The sequence below is a fragment of the Andrographis paniculata genome, unplaced genomic scaffold (assembly GCF_009805555.1).
Source record: "Andrographis paniculata isolate CXL003 unplaced genomic scaffold, ASM980555v1 Contig77END, whole genome shotgun sequence".
NCBI classification, from domain to species: Eukaryota; Viridiplantae; Streptophyta; class Magnoliopsida; order Lamiales; family Acanthaceae; genus Andrographis; species Andrographis paniculata.
Window position 1 is genome coordinate 1,275,288 of NW_026137614.1, and position 21,865 is coordinate 1,297,152.

Here is a 21,865-nt window from a genome sequence, read left to right on the forward strand (position 1 = left end):
TGTGCCTTATTAAAACTTTATTATAAAAAAACCCTATGGAAAAAAATCATAGTGAAGGAAAAAGAGTACATCATTCTTGTATTAATGCGCTCCCCCTGTTCTGGACTTTAAGATGTCTTTCGTCCGACGCATTCCAATTCCTTGCACCAGTTTGTTGAATGTTGCAGTCGGTAGCGCCTTCGTAAATAAATCTGCAAAATTTTCAGACGATCGAATTTGTTACACATCAATTTCACCACTTTTCTGAAGATCGTGGGTGAAAATGAACTTCGGAGATATGTGCTTTGTCTGATCGCCTTTAATATATCCTCCCTTTATTTGAGCTATACAAGCTGCATTATCTTCATATAATATTGTAGGAGGTAATATGTCATCGGTAATTAAGCCACAATTTTTCTGAACATGGTGAGTCATGGACCTCAACCAAACGCATTCACGACTGGCTTCGTGAATTGCTAAAACCTCAGCATGATTTAATGAAGTAGCTGTTATTGTCTGTTTAGCAGATCTTTAAGAGATTGCGGTTCCACCACAAGTAAATAAATAGCCAGTTTGAGATTTTGCTTTGTGCGGATCAGACAAATAACCAGCATCACCATAACTAGTTAATTCATTTCGAGATTCACTCAAATAAAATAAACCGAGGTCATGAGTCCCCTGAAGATAACGAAAAAATATGTTTGATACCATTCCAATGGCGCTTTGTGGGGGATGCACTAAACCTGACCAGTAGATTTACTGAAAAAGATATATCTGGCCTGGTACAATTTGTAAGGTACATTAATGCGCCAATAGCGCTGAGATATGGTACTTCGGGGCCAAGTATTTCTTCATTTTCTTTTCTTAGCCTAAATGGATCTTTACTGGGATCAAGGGATCTGACCACCATTGGTGTACTCAGAGAGAGATTTATCCATGTAAAATTGTTTTAATACCTTTTGGGTATATGTGGATTGATGGATAAATATTCCATTGTTCACATGATCCACCTATAATCCCAGACAATATTTTGTCTTTCCAAAATCTTTGATTTCAAATTCTTTCTTTAGATATTCAACTGCAATTTGGATCTCTTCGGGAGTTCCAATTAAATTGAGATAATCAACATATATGGCAGTAATGACAAAATTTGATCTATTTTTCTTTATAAAGACGCATGGGCATATTAGATCATTAGTATAACCTTCTTTTATTAAACATTCGCTCAGACGGTTATACCACATTCACCCTGATTGTTTAAGTCCATACAATGACCTTTTCAATTTGATGGAATATGATTCCATTGGGTTTAATTTGTATGCTTCAGGCATATTGAATCCCTCAGGGACTTTCATATAAATATCAGTATCCAAGGAGTCATAAAGATATGCAGTGACTACGTCTAAAAGACGCATATCGAGTTTTTCTCGCACTGCTAGGCTCACAAGATATCTAAATGTTATTCCATCAACAACTGGAGAGTACGTTTCATCAAAATTTACTCCAGGCCTTTGTGAGAATCCCTGAACTACAAGACGGGTTTTATATCTCACAATTTCATTATACTCATTTCTTTTTCGTACAAACACTCTTTTGTATCCAACTGGTTTTATACCATCTGGTGTTTGAAAAATTGGTCCGAAGACCTCTCTTTTGGTTAATGAGTCAAGCTCTGATTGAATCGCATGTTCTAATTTTGGCCAGTCATTTCTTTGCCGACATTCATGAACCGATTTTGGCTCTGGATCCTCGTTTTTTTCCATTATATCAAGTGCTAAATTGTATGCGAAGGCATTATCAATAATTGCCTCTTTACGGTTCCAACATTTTCTTGAAGTAATATAGTTAATTGAATTTTCAATAATCTCAGCATGTTCTTCAAGATCGTGCTCTTCTGGAGCAATTATTTCAGGGTTGACTTCCTCGTTAGATTGAGGTTTATCAATGTCATTCCTGATATTTTCATGATTATCATCATTAATTCCTCTTTTCTTTCGAGGATGTTTGTCTTTGAAACCGAGTGGTCTACCACGCTTTAAGCGTGTCACTGATTCATTAGCACTTGCAATTTGTCCATCAGGGACAATTATTTTAGCCGGAGCATTAGCAGCTTGGATATATGATCGAGTGACTTTGCTCGAGTCATTGAATGCATCCAGTAACTGATTTGCAATATTTTGCAAATGTATAATGAGTTGAACTTCTAGTTCACACTGCTTTGTACGAGGGTCACAAAAATTCAATGGAATTTTCCAATTAATATCCCTTTTCGGTTCGTTTTTGTCTCCCTCTAATATCGGAAAATATGATTCATCAAAATGACAATCTGCAAATCTTGCAGTGAATAAATCACCCGTCATAGGCTCAAGATATTTTATAATTGACGGCGATTCATATCCGACATAAATGTCCAATCTACGTTGAGGACTCATTTTTGTACGTTTGGGGGGTGGAATAGGAACATAAACAGCACACCCAAAAATACGTAGATGAGATATATTTGGTTCGTAACCAAATACTAACTGCATCGGGGAATAGCTATGATAGCTTGTCGGCCTCATTCTTATAAGTGTTCCTGCATGTAAGATTGCATGCCCCCAAGCTGAAACGGGCAACATAGACCTCATCAGTAATGGTCTAGAAATCATTTGCAATCTTTTAATAAGTGATTCTGCCAGGCCATTTTGTGTATGAACATGAGCAACTGGGTGCTTTACATTAATTCCAATCGAGATGCAATAATCATCAAATGCATTCGATGTATATTCACCAGCATTATCCAGACGTATAGTCTTAATTGGATTATCGGGGAATTGTGCCCGTAATTTAATAATTTGGGCAAGCAATCTCGCGAATGCCATATTGCGAGTAGATACTAAACAGACATGTGACCATCTGGTAGATGCATCAATAAGGACCATAAAATATTTAAATGGCCCACACGGTGGGTCTATTGGTCCAGATATATCCCCGTGTATTCTTTCCAAAAATGTAGGTGATTCAATACCTACTTTAGCTGGCGATGGCCTGGTTATCAATTTTCCCTGAGTGCATGGAACACATGTTAACTCATTTGAGTTTAAAACTTTTTGATCTTTTAATGAATGGCCATGCGAATTCTCAATTATTCGCCTCATCATCATACTGCTAGGATGCCCAAGGCGATCATGCCATATTTGAAAATCGGTAGTCTTTTGATCTACCGTGAGGTGTGTTTCAACAACACCTAATCTGGCATAATATAAGCCGGTAGAGAGTGAGGGTAATCTCTCGATGATGCATTTCCTTTTATCAATGATATTGGTGATCAATAAAAATTCACCATCGGTATCACTCATAGTTTCAATGTGATAACCATTTTTCCGAATATCATGAAAGCTCAGTAGATTTCTTCGAGCTTTAGTAGCCAACAGTGCATACTGTATCACAATTTTCGTCCCCGCAGGGAGAAATATAATGGCTTCTCCAGAGCCTTCAATTAATTTCGCACTGCCACTTATTGTATTGACATTCATTCTTTCCCTTTTGAAATGGGAGAAATATTTTTCGTGTTTCAATATAGTATGTGTCGTTGCTCTGTCAATGAAACACATATTTGCATCATTTTGATTGGCATCCATTTAACCTTCAAATATAAATAACGCAGTATTAATAAAGGCAGATATAAGTATTACAAAATGCATTACAAAAAGGTAATATGCGATAATTTAAATATTACAAAACATAATGTAAAATGGCATAATATGTCTATCACTGGGGGTTTGCTTGACCTACGACAAAATTCGCTGTATCAAGATGCGTTGTGTCGTAATCCAAAAGATCATCATCGGGGTCGTCATCGTTATCAACGTGATTAGTCTCGACCTCCTTCCCCTTTTTCTGCAGTGAGGCTTGATAAAAATTGGCTAGGTGTTTGGCTGTTCGGCAGGTATTGGCCCAATGGCCTTCAATGCCACACCGATTACAACTTCCGATTTGCCTCTTTTCCTGTTTAGCCTTTTCGGCTATATCCCCATGTTGGGGTTTACTCTGCATCATGTTAATGTCAAAACTGCGGCGGTTGTAAGGGGTATATCGACCGCGTTGACTCTCACGACCGCGACCACGTCCACGGCCTCTACCACGTCCTCGGCCTCGTTCAGAAAATGTCACGTTCGCTTCAGGGAACGGACTGGAACCAGTGGGCCGGGATTGATGATTTTTCATGAGTAACTCATTATTTTGCTCAGCTAATAAAAGACATGCAATGAACTGTGAGTACTTTTGAAAAAAATTTTCGCAATACTGTTGTTGCAGCACAACATTAGAAGCATGAAAGGTAGAAAGAGTCTTCTCCAATTTATCATTCTCAGTAACATTTTCTCCGCAGAGTTTCAAGTGAGATGTAATCTGATGGATAGCAGAGTTATACTCTGTAACAGTTTTTAAATCCTACAATCGCAGGTTAAGCCAATCATATCGGGCTTTGGGGAGAGTGATATATTTCAAATGCCCAAATCTCTCCCTCAATTCATTCCACAAATCAAGTGGATCTTTCACCGTCAAATATTCGGACTGTAGAGGAATGTCCAAATGATGACGGATGAAAATAATAGCCTTAGCCCGATCTTGGTTTGTAGCCGTATTTTCACTGGCAATTGTATGAACAAGGCCCATTGAAATAAGATGCATTTCTACATCCAGGGACCAAATCAGAAAATTGTTGCCGGTGAGAGATAGAGGTTTAAAAGAAAATTTTGCAAGATTTTCCATAGTGTAGAAAATATATAATATAGATAGTATAAAAATAAAACTTACCAAAAATAAAATAGACGATAGCACTCGTGCTGATAACGTGTTATATAATAAATAATATAAGTAGGTTGGTAAGTTTTGTAATAATAATAATATAATAAGTATAATACGTGTATACGTGTATGCACGAGTGTGTGTGGGTTTATATATATATATATATATATGAATATATAGGTATAGAGAAAGAGGGTAATTAATGCAGAGAGAGACAGTGTTGAATGAATTGTGTGTGTTTTTTATTGAATGAACATAAACTATTTATAAGTAAATTGAAGTGCATTAAATGCCACGGAACATGTGTATACTAGTAGTAGTGTATACAGCATCCATACAATACATATATGTATACTACGTAGTGTACAACATAGAACATAATATACTAATGAATTTGCTCACTTTTTTGTTTTGAACAATCTCCTAAAAGTATTATTAAAAATTATAATATACATAAATTAATATCATATATATATTTTATTCTCTCACAAAAAATTAACTATTTAACATAAAATATTATTACTCTTTTATTATCAACATAATTTCACATATCTACCATAAAAAATACACCAATTCCAAAGTACAAAATAAACGCACCAAATATTTTTTATTAAATTTTTAAACTTAAAATAATTAGTACTTATTTCTATAAATATGATTAGCAATATACTATAAAATAATACTTCCTCACTACTAATTCAAAATACCATTTTTACCATTTTTTATCTTAGTAAAAAATAATCATTGACCAATATCAAAATACCCTTAATTTTTACCTAAAATACAAACATACCATTACACATAGATTTTTACAAATGTCAAAATCTTTTACACCCTTCAAATACTAATAAAATACTATTATTTTTTAATTTACTACAAAACCTCAAACGGATGGGACGGAGGGAGTATTTGCAAAATAAAGAAAATGAATCCGGATGAAAATTTTTAATTGTTTCTGTTTGCTAACCTAAAAATGAGTGCAATGTCTCTGTTTATTTCATGCACGACATCAAGTAATTAGAAAAATTAAAGAGTTGTTTACATTCCTATTTGTGTCAATGCTACTAACTATATCACTTTTCACATAAACTTCGAGCACAGTAGTCATGAGCTAGTCAAAGTTTATCGATACAAACAAACTGTAATGAACGCTAGTGAATATATCTTACCATAGGGTAAGTTGATCTACAGGTGATGAGCGCTGTGTCATCTTCTTCAGACAAACTCTGGAAAAAAAACAGTTGCTAGAGAATGATACTTACAATTAATTCGTGTAGGGATATGACAGGAAACCTCTGTGCTATCTACAACCTGGGAAAATAAAAATGTTAAGATAATCCTTCAAAGTACAGGCTACTAGTTTAAACATAGTTAGAGTCGATGCTCCTTACGTGAACAGTGGAGCCCGACTGCGGGAGGACTGTGGTCTCTTTATGGGTGAAAAGATGAGGTTTCTTAGGGTCATTGAAGGATTATTGCTGACTCCACCTCCATTACCGACGCCAAATGAAGGGCGAGAAGTTGGCATATGGTTTGTGGTGTCGATTGGAATTGCAGACTGTTTTCCAGGGGAGCTGTTGGGCATGTGGAATGCAGAGTTGGAAATATCGGGCCTTTCGGACCAGATGTCCCCGTGCCCTGAAGTCGTCAACAGTGAGAACAGATCAAGGTCTGGTTATAATTATATCCAATATATATATATATATACTATACGTGTTATATAAAAGAAAACTATTGAAGAGAAGAGGGTTACCTGTCCTAATGTCTCTGTTATCCCTTCCTGAGGCAGGATTTAAGAACAAATCAAGTTGGGGCCTTGAAAAGAAATGATCCGCAGGGTGAACTGCAATTCTCTTCAATGAATCAATTTCATTTCGTGCTTGATCATACATTTCATCAAGCTTTCTCTTTTGCCTGGCATTGATGAGTAAGTGTTTATGGTCTGACCATGAATTTTGTAAGAGAGATACTAAGAAGATAATAGAACAAAGAAATGGACCTGCATTTTTCGGAAAGCTTTTCTTGTAGTTCTCTCTTATCTTTGGATAGATTCTCCATCTCTTGCTCCAACATTTGGCACCTCTTTGCCATTTTCTGGTATGCAGTATAAACTTGCTCCAATTTCTCAGTGTATTTTGCTTGCATCGCCTCACATTTCTGCCGACCCTGAGCTACTATCTTATTGATCTTAACCTGCATCTCTAAATCCCTTTGTCCAATGTAAAACATTACACTTCTTAATGCGCTCTTCATTGCTAAGAGGGGTTTAAGGAAATCAAGGCTCCATTTAGATATAGTTTTTGGAAGCTTTGGAGTTTTGTAAATGTTGAAGAATAATAGAAAGTTAATATTGGATGTGACTTATTTTGAGAGAAGTTGATATTTACTGTTGTTTTTTCGAAGAGGGTACTATAAATGAAGTGTCAAAAATAACTTTTCAGTGCACCTAAAGAGAGCCCAAATATGTAGGTTGACAAATTAGCTAGGTAATTACCATGCCATTTTGACAATATTAAAATACCCGGTAAGATGGAGAATTGTAAGGCATAGAACAGCAAAGTGAATAAGGATACTTATCTGTGGAGATGTTCCTGCCATGGCCATCTGCAAGAGAGCATTATTATGCCATCATATTGTTAAATAAAAGATCTATACAGTACAAAGGACTTTCCGAGGAAGCTTACTTACATTAACCCATTCATCATTCGGATTTACATCCACAGGTTTCATGAGACTAACAAACAAAATCATATGAGATGTCAAGAGACAAGAAAATGTGGACAGAATCCCCAACTAAAATCATATTACTACAACTTGAGAATGTTGTCACTGAAAGGGTAATGTGAGATAAATGTTTTTTCATTAACCACAATATGTCTGGAAAATGATATTCCTTTGTTGCATTCTAACAATTGGGCAAATCATTAGCAATCGACGAGCAGGAGACACAAACAAAGTGAATATGTTGTGATACCTTTTAGAGAGCACCTGATCACAGATGGGACAAACACCATTGTTACTGAGAATCTTACCTGCATCTTCAGGACCTTCAGAAGTGGTTAAGGAAACCTTATAAAAATGAATTTGACAGGAATAGGATTAATACTATGGCGTAGCTCATATTGGATACACAAGAGGTGACCACAGGTAGTGGTAATGGCCCGTCCTTCCAATTCTTGCCAGCAGGCATTGCATCTCATTTCAATGTTCAAATTAGCAATTTACATTTACTGTCCATTCTCTTGGAAACCTGAATACAGTGAGTTAAAAGAAACACAAAAAAATTAAAAACTAAAAGAAATGAGTCACATTTCTTAGATTGAAGGGTAGATAGGGGTGAGCAATGGGCGTGGTGTTACTTGCAAATTTTCAGATATTTGTGAGTCATGCAAAGATTTGGAACAGTGAACTTCGGATTAGCAGAACATATTTCGATTGTTTGCAACAAAATCGAACCCAACCGAATCAAAAGAAAAGACTTTCAATGAATAACCAAACATCCGGTTAACGAAATATAGTAACGAATATTCCGATCCAATTCCCAATATATTGAAAATATAGCCAACCCTTCGAACCAATGGACCCTAAGAGTAAACTGGTATCCACTAAAAATATAATATCAACACAATCAATTGAAACTAAATTCAAACCCTAAACGCTCATAATAGCAGGCATTGAAATTAGTAACAGCATATAATTCAAAGTAATTATAAAAAATGAACTTACAAAGCCTCCGACAAAACTGTAGAAGAAGATGTAAAGACGACGAGAATGATGATGAAGCTTGTCTTGGAGGACAACGGTGACGAATCCAGAGAAAGACGAAGAAGAAGAAGAAGAAGAAGAAGACGCTAAGAAACGAATTGAAGTCAGTCGCAGACAAAGAGGGACGAGCTATGGAGAGGAAGACGATGACTTAGAGTTTCACTGCACTATGGACTAAATGAGTTTAAAATTTAAAACGAATAATTAAATGTTAATAGTACTCCTCCATAGCATATACTCGTAGATACTTACTAACTAATTACTAATTAGTACTCTCTCATTCCCACATAATTTATCTTTATTTTTTATTTTCGTCCGTCCAACATAATTTCTCCCTATTTTTTATTTTCGTCCGTCGTCCAAACGTAACTTGTACTTTCTATTTTTAAAAAATATAATTATGCAGTAATTATTTTTTTACTTACACAAATTAAAAACGCAATGCGCAATGATCGGATTACTTTTAGGATTTATTGGATTTATATATTTTTATTATTATATTTGTATTGGTTTTTTTTTTTTTTTTTTTTTATGTCTCTGATTTTTTATTGATTAAGCATTTGTTTTGTTTAGTATGTTTAAATTTTTTGTTTTGCTATTATTAGATTATATATGTGATTTTTTATTTATTTGTAATATATTTTATTTATCTAGTTGTAATAAATATGATATTATTATTTTAATAAATTTATTAAATAATTTTAAAAACAATATAATTTGTCTTTACTGACACAATTTAAAAAGACAACAGGATTTATATTTTTTTGCTATATATACATTAATATATTTTTTGTATTTTTTTTTTTCATGTGTGCGCTTTTTTTTATCTATTAATCATTATTGCTTTATTTAGATTAGTGTTTTATATTTAAATAGGAAGTTTGTAGTGTCCTATTATTATATTATATATGTAATATTTAGTTATGTAATATAAAATACTACTATGTTATTAGTTTAATACAATTATTAAATTAATATATTACTTTAGAATATAATCATTAATTTTTTTTTTTGAATACGTTAAAAAGAAGACGATCACAAATTACATATAGGGTTGATAGGGTTTATATTTTTCTTGTACATGTATTTAACGTATTTATTGTGTTTTTTTTATTTTCGTGTGTGTTTTTCTACTGATTAAGTATTATTGTTTTGTTTAAATTAATGCAAAAAAATAAAAATAAATAATACTTGTGAAGTTACTGTTTAATTATATGATTTATAATTTTTTATTATATATATTATTATATTTATTGTGTTTTTTAGTTAATATATGTTTTTTTATCAGGCGTCGGTCAGTTGTTATGTGTAGATTAATGCATTTGAAATTTTATATAAAAGTTTATGTGCGTTCACTTTTATTTTATTATATATGTGATTTTTTATATGTAATATATGTTTTTATCTATTTTTATTAAATAAATATTATTATTTTAATAAAATTATTAAAAAATTATAATAAAAGGAATTTGAAATATGAAAGAAGAATTTCTTTGAAGATGAGATTGTTGAGTATTCGACGGTGAGTTTATATATTAATTAAAATTATTGTCTACCCCTTGATTTAATTATCTAGGATCTGTTTCTTTTGGCTCAGTTTGGAGAAAAAATTGTGTAAAACTGTTTGCACAGTTTTTTTTTCCCAAACCGAGCCCCCTTTCTCCCGACATTTGCTGCAGAAATGGCAGCAAAAAGCTGACACTTTTATTTTTTTTTAAATTATTTTTTTTAAATATTATATTTATTTAATATTTATAATAATTATATGGTAAAAAATATATACAATATATATGTCATTTTGTAGAAAATAAAATTTTTTATAATACAAATAAATAAAAATTTAAATATATATATGTTTGGTATAATATAAATTTATAATCAAATCATACAATATAAATTTTATCAATTAAATTTAATACACATTTATATTATTTTATTCATTATTCATGAAATCAATAGACATCAAAACTCTCCAAACCCCAACCAAACTCAAACACAAAAGAACAACAAAATTCAAACCCATACTAAATCTTAATAGGATGGATTAGGGCCGTAATCGTCCTCACCAAGATATAGTGAATTAAATATTAAGTGACAAATAAAATGATTTGATTGCCAAAAATAGTAAAAGATATTCGCTGCAATTTTAATTTTTCCTCAACTATTGAATGTAAGCGCTTTTGTGAACACATTTACGTCAGCTGCAATAGATGGTGATCATGGATAATTATAGTGTTTTAAACTTCTTGTAATATATCAAAATTCAACTTATGTTCGTGCAGAGATGATGACTGGTTCATTGAAGGAAAAGATAATACCCTTTCATTTCCTTTATACTATAGTGATAATAATGTAATTGAGTTTGACGTTCTTGGTCCTCTTTATTCACTTTCTAAATTATATTATGTGATTAAATTAGCTTTGAAGTCTTTTTTAATAATAAGAAGAGAAATGGCAATATGATTTTCTAGTGCTGAGGCATAAATTTATGATAAAGTAGAAATGAGTTCATATTGATTTTGGAATATTGATACTTTTGACCTTAAATAACTTGGGATCAAAAAATATTTGGTTGTGAGATCAAATTAAAGATGCTAGACATGCCTACACTTATCAATTTTTTATTAGTGATTTCTTTGGACCTTTTATATTTTAAGTCAATGATATTGTCTGTTTTGGATGAAAATGAATGCAAAATTATGAGTGAGTTTATGGAAATGAAAAAATATTTAGATATTAATATATCCATTGCTTATGATAAATGGTGAGCAGTAGGCATCACAGACGCCGCTTGGTCAGATTGGGTATGAGAAGGCTGCATGAGAGAGTTTCATCGCTGCAACGACTAGACTAGCTAAGTGGAGGACCTGCATGTATTGCATAGAAATAAAACTATTTTTACAATTAATATTATTTGTTTTGTAATATTAGTATAGGATTAGCCAATAAAAATATTAATTATTTCTACCGCTAACCACTATTTTATATATTGTATATAATATATATAGTGGGTATATATATAGATGTATGTGTGTAATCGTGTGTGAATATATAAATATATGTATGTGTATAATATTATATATATGTATGTTTGTATAGTTTATGTAATGATGATGTTGATATATATAAATAAATGAGAGAAAGATAGATACATAGGGAGACAGATTAATGAGTGGGGATAGGTATGTATCTTCCTTTTTTATCCAGTACAAATTACCTATATATATAGGCAAGTAACCATTGAATTTTGAGGACGTAGGACAACCACACAATTATCGAATAAAATTACATTACGCGTTCTATTTTAACTGTATCCACATTATCGCGTACAAGGGATGTACGTGTATAACACTCCCCCTTGGATGCTATTATAAAAGGATGTGCCTCGTTAAAACTTTACTAACAAAAAACCCAGTGGGACAAAAAATCCTAGTGAAGGAAAAAGAGTACAACATTCTTGTATCAATTCGCTCCCCCTGATCTGAGCATTATTTGAGATCCCTGAACCGACGCATTCCAATTTTCTTCACCAATTTTTCAAATGTTGTCGTCGGCAATGCCTTGGTTAATATATCCGCTAAATTATTATCGGATCGAATTTGCTGCACATCAATTTCACCATTCTACTTAAGGTCATGAGTGAAAAAGAATTTTGGTGAAATATGTTTCGTTCTTTCTCTTTTAATATAACCCCATTTCAATTGGGCTATACAAGCCGTATTATCTTCATATAATATAGTTGGAGAAATTTTATCGTCAGGTATTAACCCGCAATTTTTTAAAATATGTTGAGCCATTGACCTCAACCAAACACATTCTCGACTAGCTTCATGTATTGCCAATATTTCAACATGATTTGAAAAAGTGGCAGTTAAAGGTTGTTTCATCAATCTCCAGGAGATCACAGTTTTGCCACAAGTAAATATGTAGCCAGTTTGTGACTTGGCTTTATGAGGATCAGATAAATATCCTGCATCGGCAAAACCAATCAATTCATGTCGAGAATCTTTCGAGTAGAATAACCCGAGATCAATTGTTCCTTGGAGATAGCGAAAAATGTATTTAATTCCATTCCAATGTCGTCGAGTAGGCGATGAACTGAATCTTGCCAATAAATTTACAGCAAATGATATACCAGGTCGGGTGCTATTAGCAAGATACATCAATGCGCCTATAGCACTCATATATAGCACTTCTGGGCCAAGTGTTTCTTCGTTTTCCTCTTTTGGTCTAAAAGGATCCTTTGCTGGATCGAGTGCTCTGACGATCATTGGGGTACTTAGAGAATGTGATTTATCCATCAGGAATTGTTTCAGTACCCTTTTGGTATAATTTGATTGGTGGATAAAGATTCCACTTTCCAAGTGCTCAATTTGCAAACCAAGACAAATTAAATTCAATAGCTTTCCATCAAGAATGATTGTTTCTATCTTTGATCTCAAACTCCTTTTTCAGATATTCAATAGCTTTCTGGATTTCATTAGGAGTTCCAATTAAATTGAGATCATCGACATATACAGCGATGATTACAAATTCAGACCCATTTTTCTTTATAAAAACACATGGACAGATAGGGTCATTTATATAACCTTCTTTGGTTAAGCTTTCGCTGAGATGATTGTACCACATTCGGCCTGATTGCTTGAGCCCGTACAAAGATTTTTGTAATTTGATGGAATATGACTCTTTTGGCTTTGATTTGAATGATTCAGGTATATTAATCCCTTCTGGGATTTTCATGTAGACATCATTGTCTAAGGAGCCATAAAGATAGACAGTAACCACATCCATTAATCGCATATCAAGATTATTGTGTACTGCCAGCCTCACCAGATACCTGAATGTTATTCCATCCATGACCGGCGAATATGTTTCTTCAAAATCAATACCCGGTCTCTGGGAAAAACCCTGGGCTACAAGTCTTGCTTTATATCTTGTGATATCATTATTTTCATTTTTTTTTCTCACAAACACCCATATGTAATCAATAGCATTCACATTTTCTGATGTTTGGACTATAGAGCCGAATACTTGCCGTTTTTTCAATGAGTCCAATTCAGATTTAATTGTGTCTTTCCATTTTGTCCAATCATCTCTTTGCCGAAATTCATCAACTGATTTTGGTTCATAGTCCTCGTCATCTTTCATTATATCGAGTGCTACAGAATATGCATATGCATTATCAATATTTGTTTTCTTTCTGTTCCAATATTTTCCACTGGTGGTATAGTTAACGGAAGTTTCAATAACTTCATGATCACTTTCATCAGCATTTTTAGTATCAACCTCTTCAGGGGTTGTACTGACCTTTTCAGGTATCTGATCATTGTTGATCTCTTCACCAGTATTTACAATTTTCTTATTTCGTGGATTCTTATCTTTGGAACCCAACGGTCTGCCACGTTTTACGCGGGCAGTATGCTCATTAGCACTCGGCACTTTCCCTTCTGGGATATTTATTTTGGCTGGTGCATTTGCTGCTGCAATATATGATTTCGTAACCCTGGCAGCATCATTGAAAGCATCAGGCAATTGATTTGCAATTTTCTGCAAATGCATAATTCTTTGAACTTCAAGTTCACTATGTTTCGTACGATGATCAAATTCAAGTGGTGTTTTCCACGAAATTTATTTTTTCAGTTGATTACTGTCTCCCCCTAATGTCGGGAAATGAGATTCATCAAAATGACAGTCTGCAAACCTTGCTGTAAATAAATCACCCGTTGTTGGTTCAAGATATTTCACAATCGAGGGTGATTCATACCCGACATATATACCCAACCTTCTTTGAGGTCCCATTTTCGTGCGTTGAAGTGGTGCAATTGGCACATAAACAGTACACCCAAATATTCGCAGGTGAGATATATTTGGTATTTTTCCAGAAACCAATTGAGTAGGGGAATAACATTGATAACTTGTCGGCCTTATTTTCACGAGGGCTGTTGCATGCAATATAGCATGTCCCCAACATGATACTGGGAGTTTAGACCTCATTAACAATGGTTTAGCAATTAATTGCAATCTTTTGATAAGGGATTCAGCCAGGCCATTTTGCGTATGTACATGGGGAACAGGGTGTTCCACAGTAATCCCAATTGACATGCAGTAATCATCAAATGTATATGATGAGTACTCCCCAGCATTATCTAAACGTATTTTCTTTATCGGGTGATCTGGAAATTGTGCTCGCAATTTAACTATTTGTGCAAGTAGTCTAGCAAAAGCTAGATTGCGAGTAGATAACAGACATACATGTGACCATCGCGTTGACGCGTCAATTAGTACCATAAAATACTTGAAGGGTCCACATGGTGGATCTATTGGTCCACAAATATCACCTTGAATTCTTTCCAGAAAAGTTGGGGATTCAAATCCAACTTTTGTTGGAGATGGCCTGATTATTAACTTCCCTTGGGAACAGGCAGCACAAGCAAATTCATTCGGACTCAAAATATTTTTCTTTTTCAATGAGTGGCCATTTGAATTTTCAACAATTCGCCTCAGCATTACATTTCCAGGATGCCCAAGTCGATCGTGCCAAGTTTTAAATTCGCTAGTAGCCATTTGGTCTACTAGGTGATATGCACCACTGATAGTAACAATTGTGGTCTTTCCCATATTAAGATGGGAGAAATAACTTTTGTTTTTCAGAATGCTGTGAGTTGTAGCACTGTCGATAAGGCAGATGCTTTCATCGGCTCCAAAATATTTGGCATCCATATCTTTGCAAGAAGGTAAAAATAATAAAAGACATGTATTAGTAACGTAATCAAAATAGACTTATATTATAAGGGGTAATACAAAAAGAGGGGGGCAAAAAGCATCAAAATGACAAAAGGGATACAACAATATTTTATCATTTAACATCATCAGCTATGTCAAGCAGATCATCAGCCAAGTGACTGGCTGTGCGACAAACATGGGCCCAATGACCTTTGATTCCACACTGGGTGCATTCCTCGTCATTGTTTTGGTTTCTCCTGGTGTTGAACCTCTGTTGAGGTTTGTACGGCCTTCTGTCATTATATCACCGATTTGGCACATATCGGGGCCTGTTTTGATAATTATTGTGACTGTATGCGTTTGCCCGGCCCCGTCCGCGATTCTGATTTCGATCGCGATCAATTCGTTGATTTCTGACTTGCCCACGACCACGCACCGGATTTGCCGGCTGTATTGCATTTGCCTCTGGAAATGGATTTGCACCTATCGGCCGAGATTCGTGATTTTTCAACATCAATTCATTATTTTGTTCGGCCAGCAAAAAACAGGTGATTAGCTAAGAATATTTCTGGAAGCCTCTTTTGCGATACTGCTGTTGCAAAACCATGTTAGAGGCATGAAAAACGGAGAAAGTTTTCTCCATCATATCAGATTCAGATACATTTTCGCCACAGTGGCGTAGCTGTGATGTTATTTTAAACATGGCAGAGTTGTATTCTTGGACTATTTTAAAGTCCTGAAGCCGTAGGCTTTGCCATTCGCTCCGTGCCCTTGACAACAATGTCAGCCTCAAATGATCATATCTTTCTTTCAATCTCTCCCACAATTCGAGTGGGGATTCCAACGTGACATACTGCATTTTCAGTGCCTCATCGATGTGATGGCACAAAAAGATCATGGCCTTTGCACGATCTTGGCTCGGGGAGTTTTTATCCCGGGCAATGGTATTTTCCAAGCCCATTGATGCCAGATGCATTTTAACATCGCGAGCCCATGCCATATAATTTTGGCCAGAAACGAGGAGAGGGAGAAATTCTTGTTTGGCAAGGTTAGTCATAATAAACAGATAAAATATGAAAATATTACCTTGCGGAAATTAAAATATATAATCGTGCTGATAACGTATTGTAATATTAGTATAGGATTAGCCAATAGAAATATTAATTATTTCTACCGCTAACCACTATTTTATATATTGTATATAATATATATAGTGGGTATATATATATAGATGTATGTGTGTAATCGTGTGTGAATATATAAATATATGTATGTGTATAATATTATACATATGTATGTTTTTATAGTTTATGTAATGATGATGTTGATATATATAAATAAATGAGAGAGAGACATATAGATAGGGAGAGAGATTAATGAGTGGCGATATGTATATATCTTCCTTTTTCATCAAGTACAAATTACCTATATATATAGGCAAGTAAAAATTGATTTTTGAGGACATAAGACAACCACACAATTATCGAATAAGATTACATTACGCGTTCTATTTTAACTGCATCCACATTAGCGCGTACAAGCCATGTACGTGTATAACATATTTAATATTATTATAGTTATTATTTTTTTAATTTTAGTAATTTTATCAGTATTTGTCACTCCTTATTTTTTACGTTCGATGAAAATCCGCGGCCCAACCCGAAGGATAAGCTCATCCGGCCTACAAAGAAATCGAGCCCGGAGATCCACCGTGAACAAGGCAGCCCATCTGGCTCAAAAGATCCCACCTCGGATGAGAAAAATTCAAATTGAATAAAAGGAATAATGGAAAAGTGAGGGAGGTTGATGGGAGCTTGAGAAAGTGAAGAGATGGGATAAATAAAATGGTTGAGTGGAGAATTGGGTAATTAGAGACTTTGAGAATCACAACAAACGTCCTGCACCATTTACTTCAAAATTTCATTTCTTATTGTTCTATACCTTTACTATTCTTATTCTTTATTCTTCTTAGTTTTGCAATTTAAATACATTCTCCTGCACAATTATTTCCCTTCATTTTTCTTCTTGCTATTTCTATGTTGAACTCGTATTTATTCAATTCAATACAATTTCTTTCATCGAGTCGAGTAATTTTTCTACGTTTTTTCTTTAGTCCAGCAACATATTCCTACATATTTTTTCGTCGATTTATTTTTATTGCGAAACCTAGCCCGGATACTTCTTGAGTAGTCCAGGGAACCCAATTCTTGTCGATTTCGACTGGCTTACTTTTATTGGGCTGTCATTAATGAATTTCAGCAACGACAGATTCGCACGCCCAGTGAGACTCCGATGAGTCTCGCACTTTTTATGCAACTGAGGAGTCGCAAATTACTATCGCTGGAGAAAGTTATGATGTCAAAGGAAGAGAAAATCACCGGTGAAACTTCAGCCCCGCGCATCTCCGGAAAATTCTCTGAAGCATTGGGAGGTGTGGAAAGGATGATTACGATCCCTACGCGCGTTTTGCAAGATCAGATTCATGGGAAATCCGATCTACCCTCCACGACTCAACATTGACGTTCTCTCGGTATTTTTCCGACATTTTCAAGCCCACCATCCGAAATGACATTACGTGGGCGAGAGAGGAGATGCTGTGAAAAGGGAAATCACCAGTGAATAGCCCCGGAGATGATGAAAATGCTCCTCAAGCGAAGGCAGTACAGGGGGGCACGTCCGGACATCCCTCAACGACGCTCCAGTATGGTAACGTAACCATACTGAGCAAAAGAAACAAAAACAATAACCCTCCGAATGAGACAGTGACTGAAGGACCTTGGGGGAAGGACTACTAACCCTTGGGGGCACGGCCGAACATGGCCTCATTACCTCCGGCCGCTCCTTCGGCTTCGGGAATGACTTCGGGGGCACCCGCCCCACTTCCGACCTACCTTGTGGGGCAGCTTCTGCTCCTCCAGGTCCATGGGGCTCAGCTCCGTCGACTGTAGCAATAGCTTGGGGCTCAGGTACACCAGCTCCAGCCGTGCCGCCTCCACCTGGGGAGCATGCAGCATACCAGGAAGCTTCCCCAACCGGATCAACCATACAGCAGGGGTACGGACCTCCACAACCATTGTCTCATCCAAGGGGCAGTAGGTACGCACCTACATTGTCCCAATGGCACAACAATCCTTTGTTTGATGGCGTCTGGGCAGCTCCAGGATTACGGATATCCAAATCAGGGGGTTTCGGTACCATTTGAAAACTTTCTAGCTCTGGCGGCACCACATATGACTTGGGGGGCAGCTTTGACTCCTCCGTGACCACCACCAGCTCCACGGATGACTCGAGAGGTACCTCAGGCAGCACATTAAGCGCCAACAGCACCACGGACGACCTAGGAGGTGCATCCGGTGGCACTTTCAACTTCAGACACTGCCCGAAGGACATCCTCGCCACCTCCAGGAACACTTCAAGCTCCGGACATTACCTGCAGGACAAACCAACCACCTCCGGAAGCACTTCCAACTCCAGACATTACCCGGAGGACAGCCCTGCCACCTCCGGAAGCGCATTCAGCTCTGAATTACCCAAAAGGCATCCTCGACGAGGCCACCACGTCCGAGGGTGGAAAAGAATGTAAATCTGCCACCTCTGGAAGCATCATCAGCGTCGGGAGAAACCTGGAAAGACTCGCCGGCTCCGAGAGGGTCAACTCTATCAAATCCGGATAGAATAGCCCCAGATCCGAGAAGACTAGCAACAGCTCCCGTGCAGCCCGGAGGACACGCAGAAATACCCTCACCGCCGCAACCGATTATCGATCCGCAGGATATTGTAGAGGTAATCCGAAGAGTATACGGCGACTCCGTCCGGATGCCAGCAAGGCCGTAGTATCAATGACCATTCTCAGATCAGATCACCATCAACCATCCTCTCCGCTGGAATACTCGGACCCCGGAGTTTATGCTTTTTTCGGGGGAGAACTCGCGCTCAATGATTGAGCATGTAGATCAGTTCACGGTGCAGTGCAGAACTTTGGAAAGAATAAGTGGTACAAGCTCCAATTATTCCCGTTATCCCTCACTGGACCAGCCTTCACATGGTATGCATCTCTCCCTCTTAATTCATTTCATACATGGAAAGACCTAGAAAGAGCATTCCACGAGCTATTTTACAGTCTAATTCAGGAAATGACAGTATCCGACTTAACTTACTTACGACAAAAGTATGATGAGCCGGTATGAAGTTTTTTCGAAAGGTATCACAGTGTAGAAGGTCGATGTCAGGTACGGATACCCGAATATCAAGTCCTCGACATGGCGTTTGACAATATGATGTGTCAACTTTGTGAAAAATTGGCCCTTCAAGACTATAACAATTTTCGATAGCTTTTTGCAAAGGCGGCCAAGGCAGAACAACTCCCCAAGGATGTCAGTGGCAAAGATCATTCACCCCATGCGAAGGAAGGCAATTTCGATGTTGATGAAGGGTCTAATCGGACCCCTGTGACCATCCAACCGTCTCATACGCCGATCAATACCATCGGAGTACGCCCAATGAGATCTCGTGCATCAGCAGCAAAAGCCGATAGAAACCGAAGGAACCATGGCGACATATTTGCGGAAATCTATTTTTAAAAAAATGGAGAGAAAGGGAAGGTGGCTTTGGTGGACCGTGTGTTATTACCTTTAATCCAAAGCGGCGTTACGAATAGCCCCCAAGGGATGAGTGTCGGGCATGTGACCAGAGGAAGAAGAAAATGAGAGCGCAAAGACGGATAAAGCAACGTCGATGCCAAACAGCTAGTTCCGGTCAAAAGGAGATGAGGCAGCAAGGAAGTGAGCTCCGAGTAGGCCATACATCGACGGATCAGAGTAAAAATGTATCGGATAAGAGTGGTTTGCGACGTCCACGCCGGATCCGACAAGAGTGGAGGCCAAAACAAGTGATTTCGGATAACAAAGTTGTCCCAGATGAACAACCTCCTCCGGAGGATCCAAAAGCGTCAGATACGGAGGATGAACCTATGAGTGCGGCTTTCAAAGATGATAGAATTTTAGAGGCCAGTCTCGATATCATAGCCAATGATCGAGACTTGAAACGAGCCGTACTGTACGAAGGCGACTTCAAGGTCGAAGCGGTTGGATTTTTACCAAGAAAATCGAGAAGCTTTAATCTCAACCGTTGCACTCCCCAAACAAATCAAACCCTGAGATAACCCGGACCAGCCACTTGCAACTGCTTGGTGAAGCCATACAAAACTAGCGCCGAAGTACCGTCAAAACCTCATACAAAAATATTGGGCTTCAAAATTCCGTAAACTTCTTGCCCAAATATTTTTGTGGGGGCGTTTGTTACTCTCTAATTTTCACGTCTGATGAAAAGTGGCGGCCCAACCCGGAGGATAAGTTCATCCGGCCTACAAATAAATCCAACCCGGAGATCCACAATGGACAAGGCAGCCCATCCGGCCTAGAAGACCCACCTCGGATGAGAAAAATTCAAATTGGATAAAAGAAATAATGGAAAAGTGGTGGAGGTTTGTTCCTAAAATAATGGGAGCTTGAGAAAGTGGAGAAAGTAGATAAATAAAATGGTTGAGTGGAGAAGTGGATAGTTAGAGACTTTGGGAGCAAGAAATATAAAAATATAAATAGGAGAATGAGAATCACAACACACGTCCTGCACCATCCACTTCAAAATTTCATTTCTTATTTTTCTATACCTTTACTATTTTTATTCTTTATTCTTTTTAGTTTTGCAATTTAAATTCATTCTCCTACACAATTATTTATCTTCATTTTTCTTCTTTCTATTTCAATGTTGAACTCGTATTTATTCAATTCAATACAATTTCTTTCATCGAGTAATTTTTCTACATATTTTCTTTAATCCAACAACATAATTCCTATAAAATTTTTTGTCGATTTATTTTTATTGCGAGACCTAGCCCGGATACTTTCTTGAGTAGGCCGGGGAACCCAATTCTTGTTGATTTTGACTGATCTAATTTTATTGGACTGACATCGACGAATTTCAGCGACAACAATATTGTTATTATTATTCATATATATTTAAGAGAATAGAGAAGGAAGTGAAGCATGCATACTTTTTTTCGATTTGAATTTATGAAAAATCAACTAAGGGAGATGCACAAATTATAATCTCATTATTATTATTATTATTATTATTATTATTATTATTATTATTATTATTATTATTATCATTATTATTATTATTATGTTCTTCACTATAGGACAAGAAAAAACAGAAAAGTAAGGCAGAAGTGAAGTAGGCGTGACTTTTAATTTTAAAGAATAAAGTGCAGTGCAAGTTCGATCAATATAATGGATAACTACCCCGAAACCTGCAAAATATACTGCCTATATATTAGATGTTCAAAATAAATTATTTAAAATGAAAACTAACTAAATAAATTAGCATTAAACTCAATATTTTTCAATTAAAAAGGATTGTGTATTCGTTGCAAAAAGCCATTCTTGCCGGGGCATGATTGTCCCCTCAAGCAATTACAGGTATTAATCGCAGAGGAGGACGAGGAGTTAGCTCTCCACAAATACGATATGAGGTGACTGGTCTAGAAGGAGGCGAGGAGGAACAAGCAGGAGAGTTGAGGGAGTTGCCACTGTATTCGATGACTAGGGTG

The 21,865-nt window shown here is 36.3% G+C and overlaps 2 protein-coding genes across 4 annotated transcripts; both read right to left on the reverse strand.

Moving 5' to 3' along the window:
• Positions 1 to 3,729: 3,729 nt before the first annotated feature.
• On the reverse strand, positions 3,730 to 4,185 carry LOC127239176 (uncharacterized). The gene has a single exon (XM_051257206.1). It carries the CDS (start codon positions 4,183 to 4,185, stop codon positions 3,730 to 3,732), a length of 456 nt encoding a protein of 151 aa, XP_051113163.1.
• A 1,640-nt stretch (positions 4,186 to 5,825) lies between these two features.
• On the reverse strand, positions 5,826 to 8,655 carry LOC127239372 (E3 ubiquitin-protein ligase CCNB1IP1 homolog). Of its 3 annotated transcripts, XM_051257480.1 has the most exons (9): positions 8,511 to 8,655; positions 7,898 to 8,017; positions 7,742 to 7,814; positions 7,456 to 7,501; positions 7,341 to 7,371; positions 6,767 to 7,022; positions 6,521 to 6,681; positions 6,159 to 6,405; positions 5,826 to 6,078 (listed from the first exon to the last, which is right to left on the reverse strand). In XM_051257480.1, the coding sequence occupies exons 2-9, from the start codon at positions 7,965 to 7,967 to the stop codon at positions 6,072 to 6,074; spliced, it is 891 nt and encodes a 296-aa protein (XP_051113437.1). In that variant the 5' UTR covers positions 7,968 to 8,017; positions 8,511 to 8,655; the 3' UTR covers positions 5,826 to 6,071. The 3 variants fall into 3 exon arrangements, with proteins under 3 accessions (XP_051113437.1, XP_051113436.1, XP_051113438.1); XM_051257479.1 differs by having other exon boundaries at positions 7,898 to 8,655; XM_051257481.1 differs by lacking the exon at positions 5,826 to 6,078 and having other exon boundaries at positions 6,155 to 6,405; positions 7,898 to 8,655.
• Between the last annotated feature and the right edge of the window lie 13,210 nt (positions 8,656 to 21,865).

Bases quoted from the DNA above. Each gene is read 5' to 3' on its own strand.
- LOC127239176 (XM_051257206.1), bottom strand. From the start codon at position 4,185: ATGAAAAATCATCAATCCCGGCCCACTGGTTCCAGTCCGTTCCCTGAA.
- LOC127239372 (XM_051257480.1), bottom strand. From the start codon at position 7,967: ATGAGATGCAATGCCTGCTGGCAAGAATTGGAAGGACGGGCCATTACC. The intron at 7,815-7,897 runs GTATCCAATATG...CCACTTCTGAAG, and splicing joins TACCTGTGGTCACCTCTTGT to GTCCTGAAGATGCAGGTAAG. The intron at 7,502-7,741 runs GTATCACAACAT...TTTGTTTGTTAG, and splicing joins GATCAGGTGCTCTCTAAAAG to TCTCATGAAACCTGTGGATG.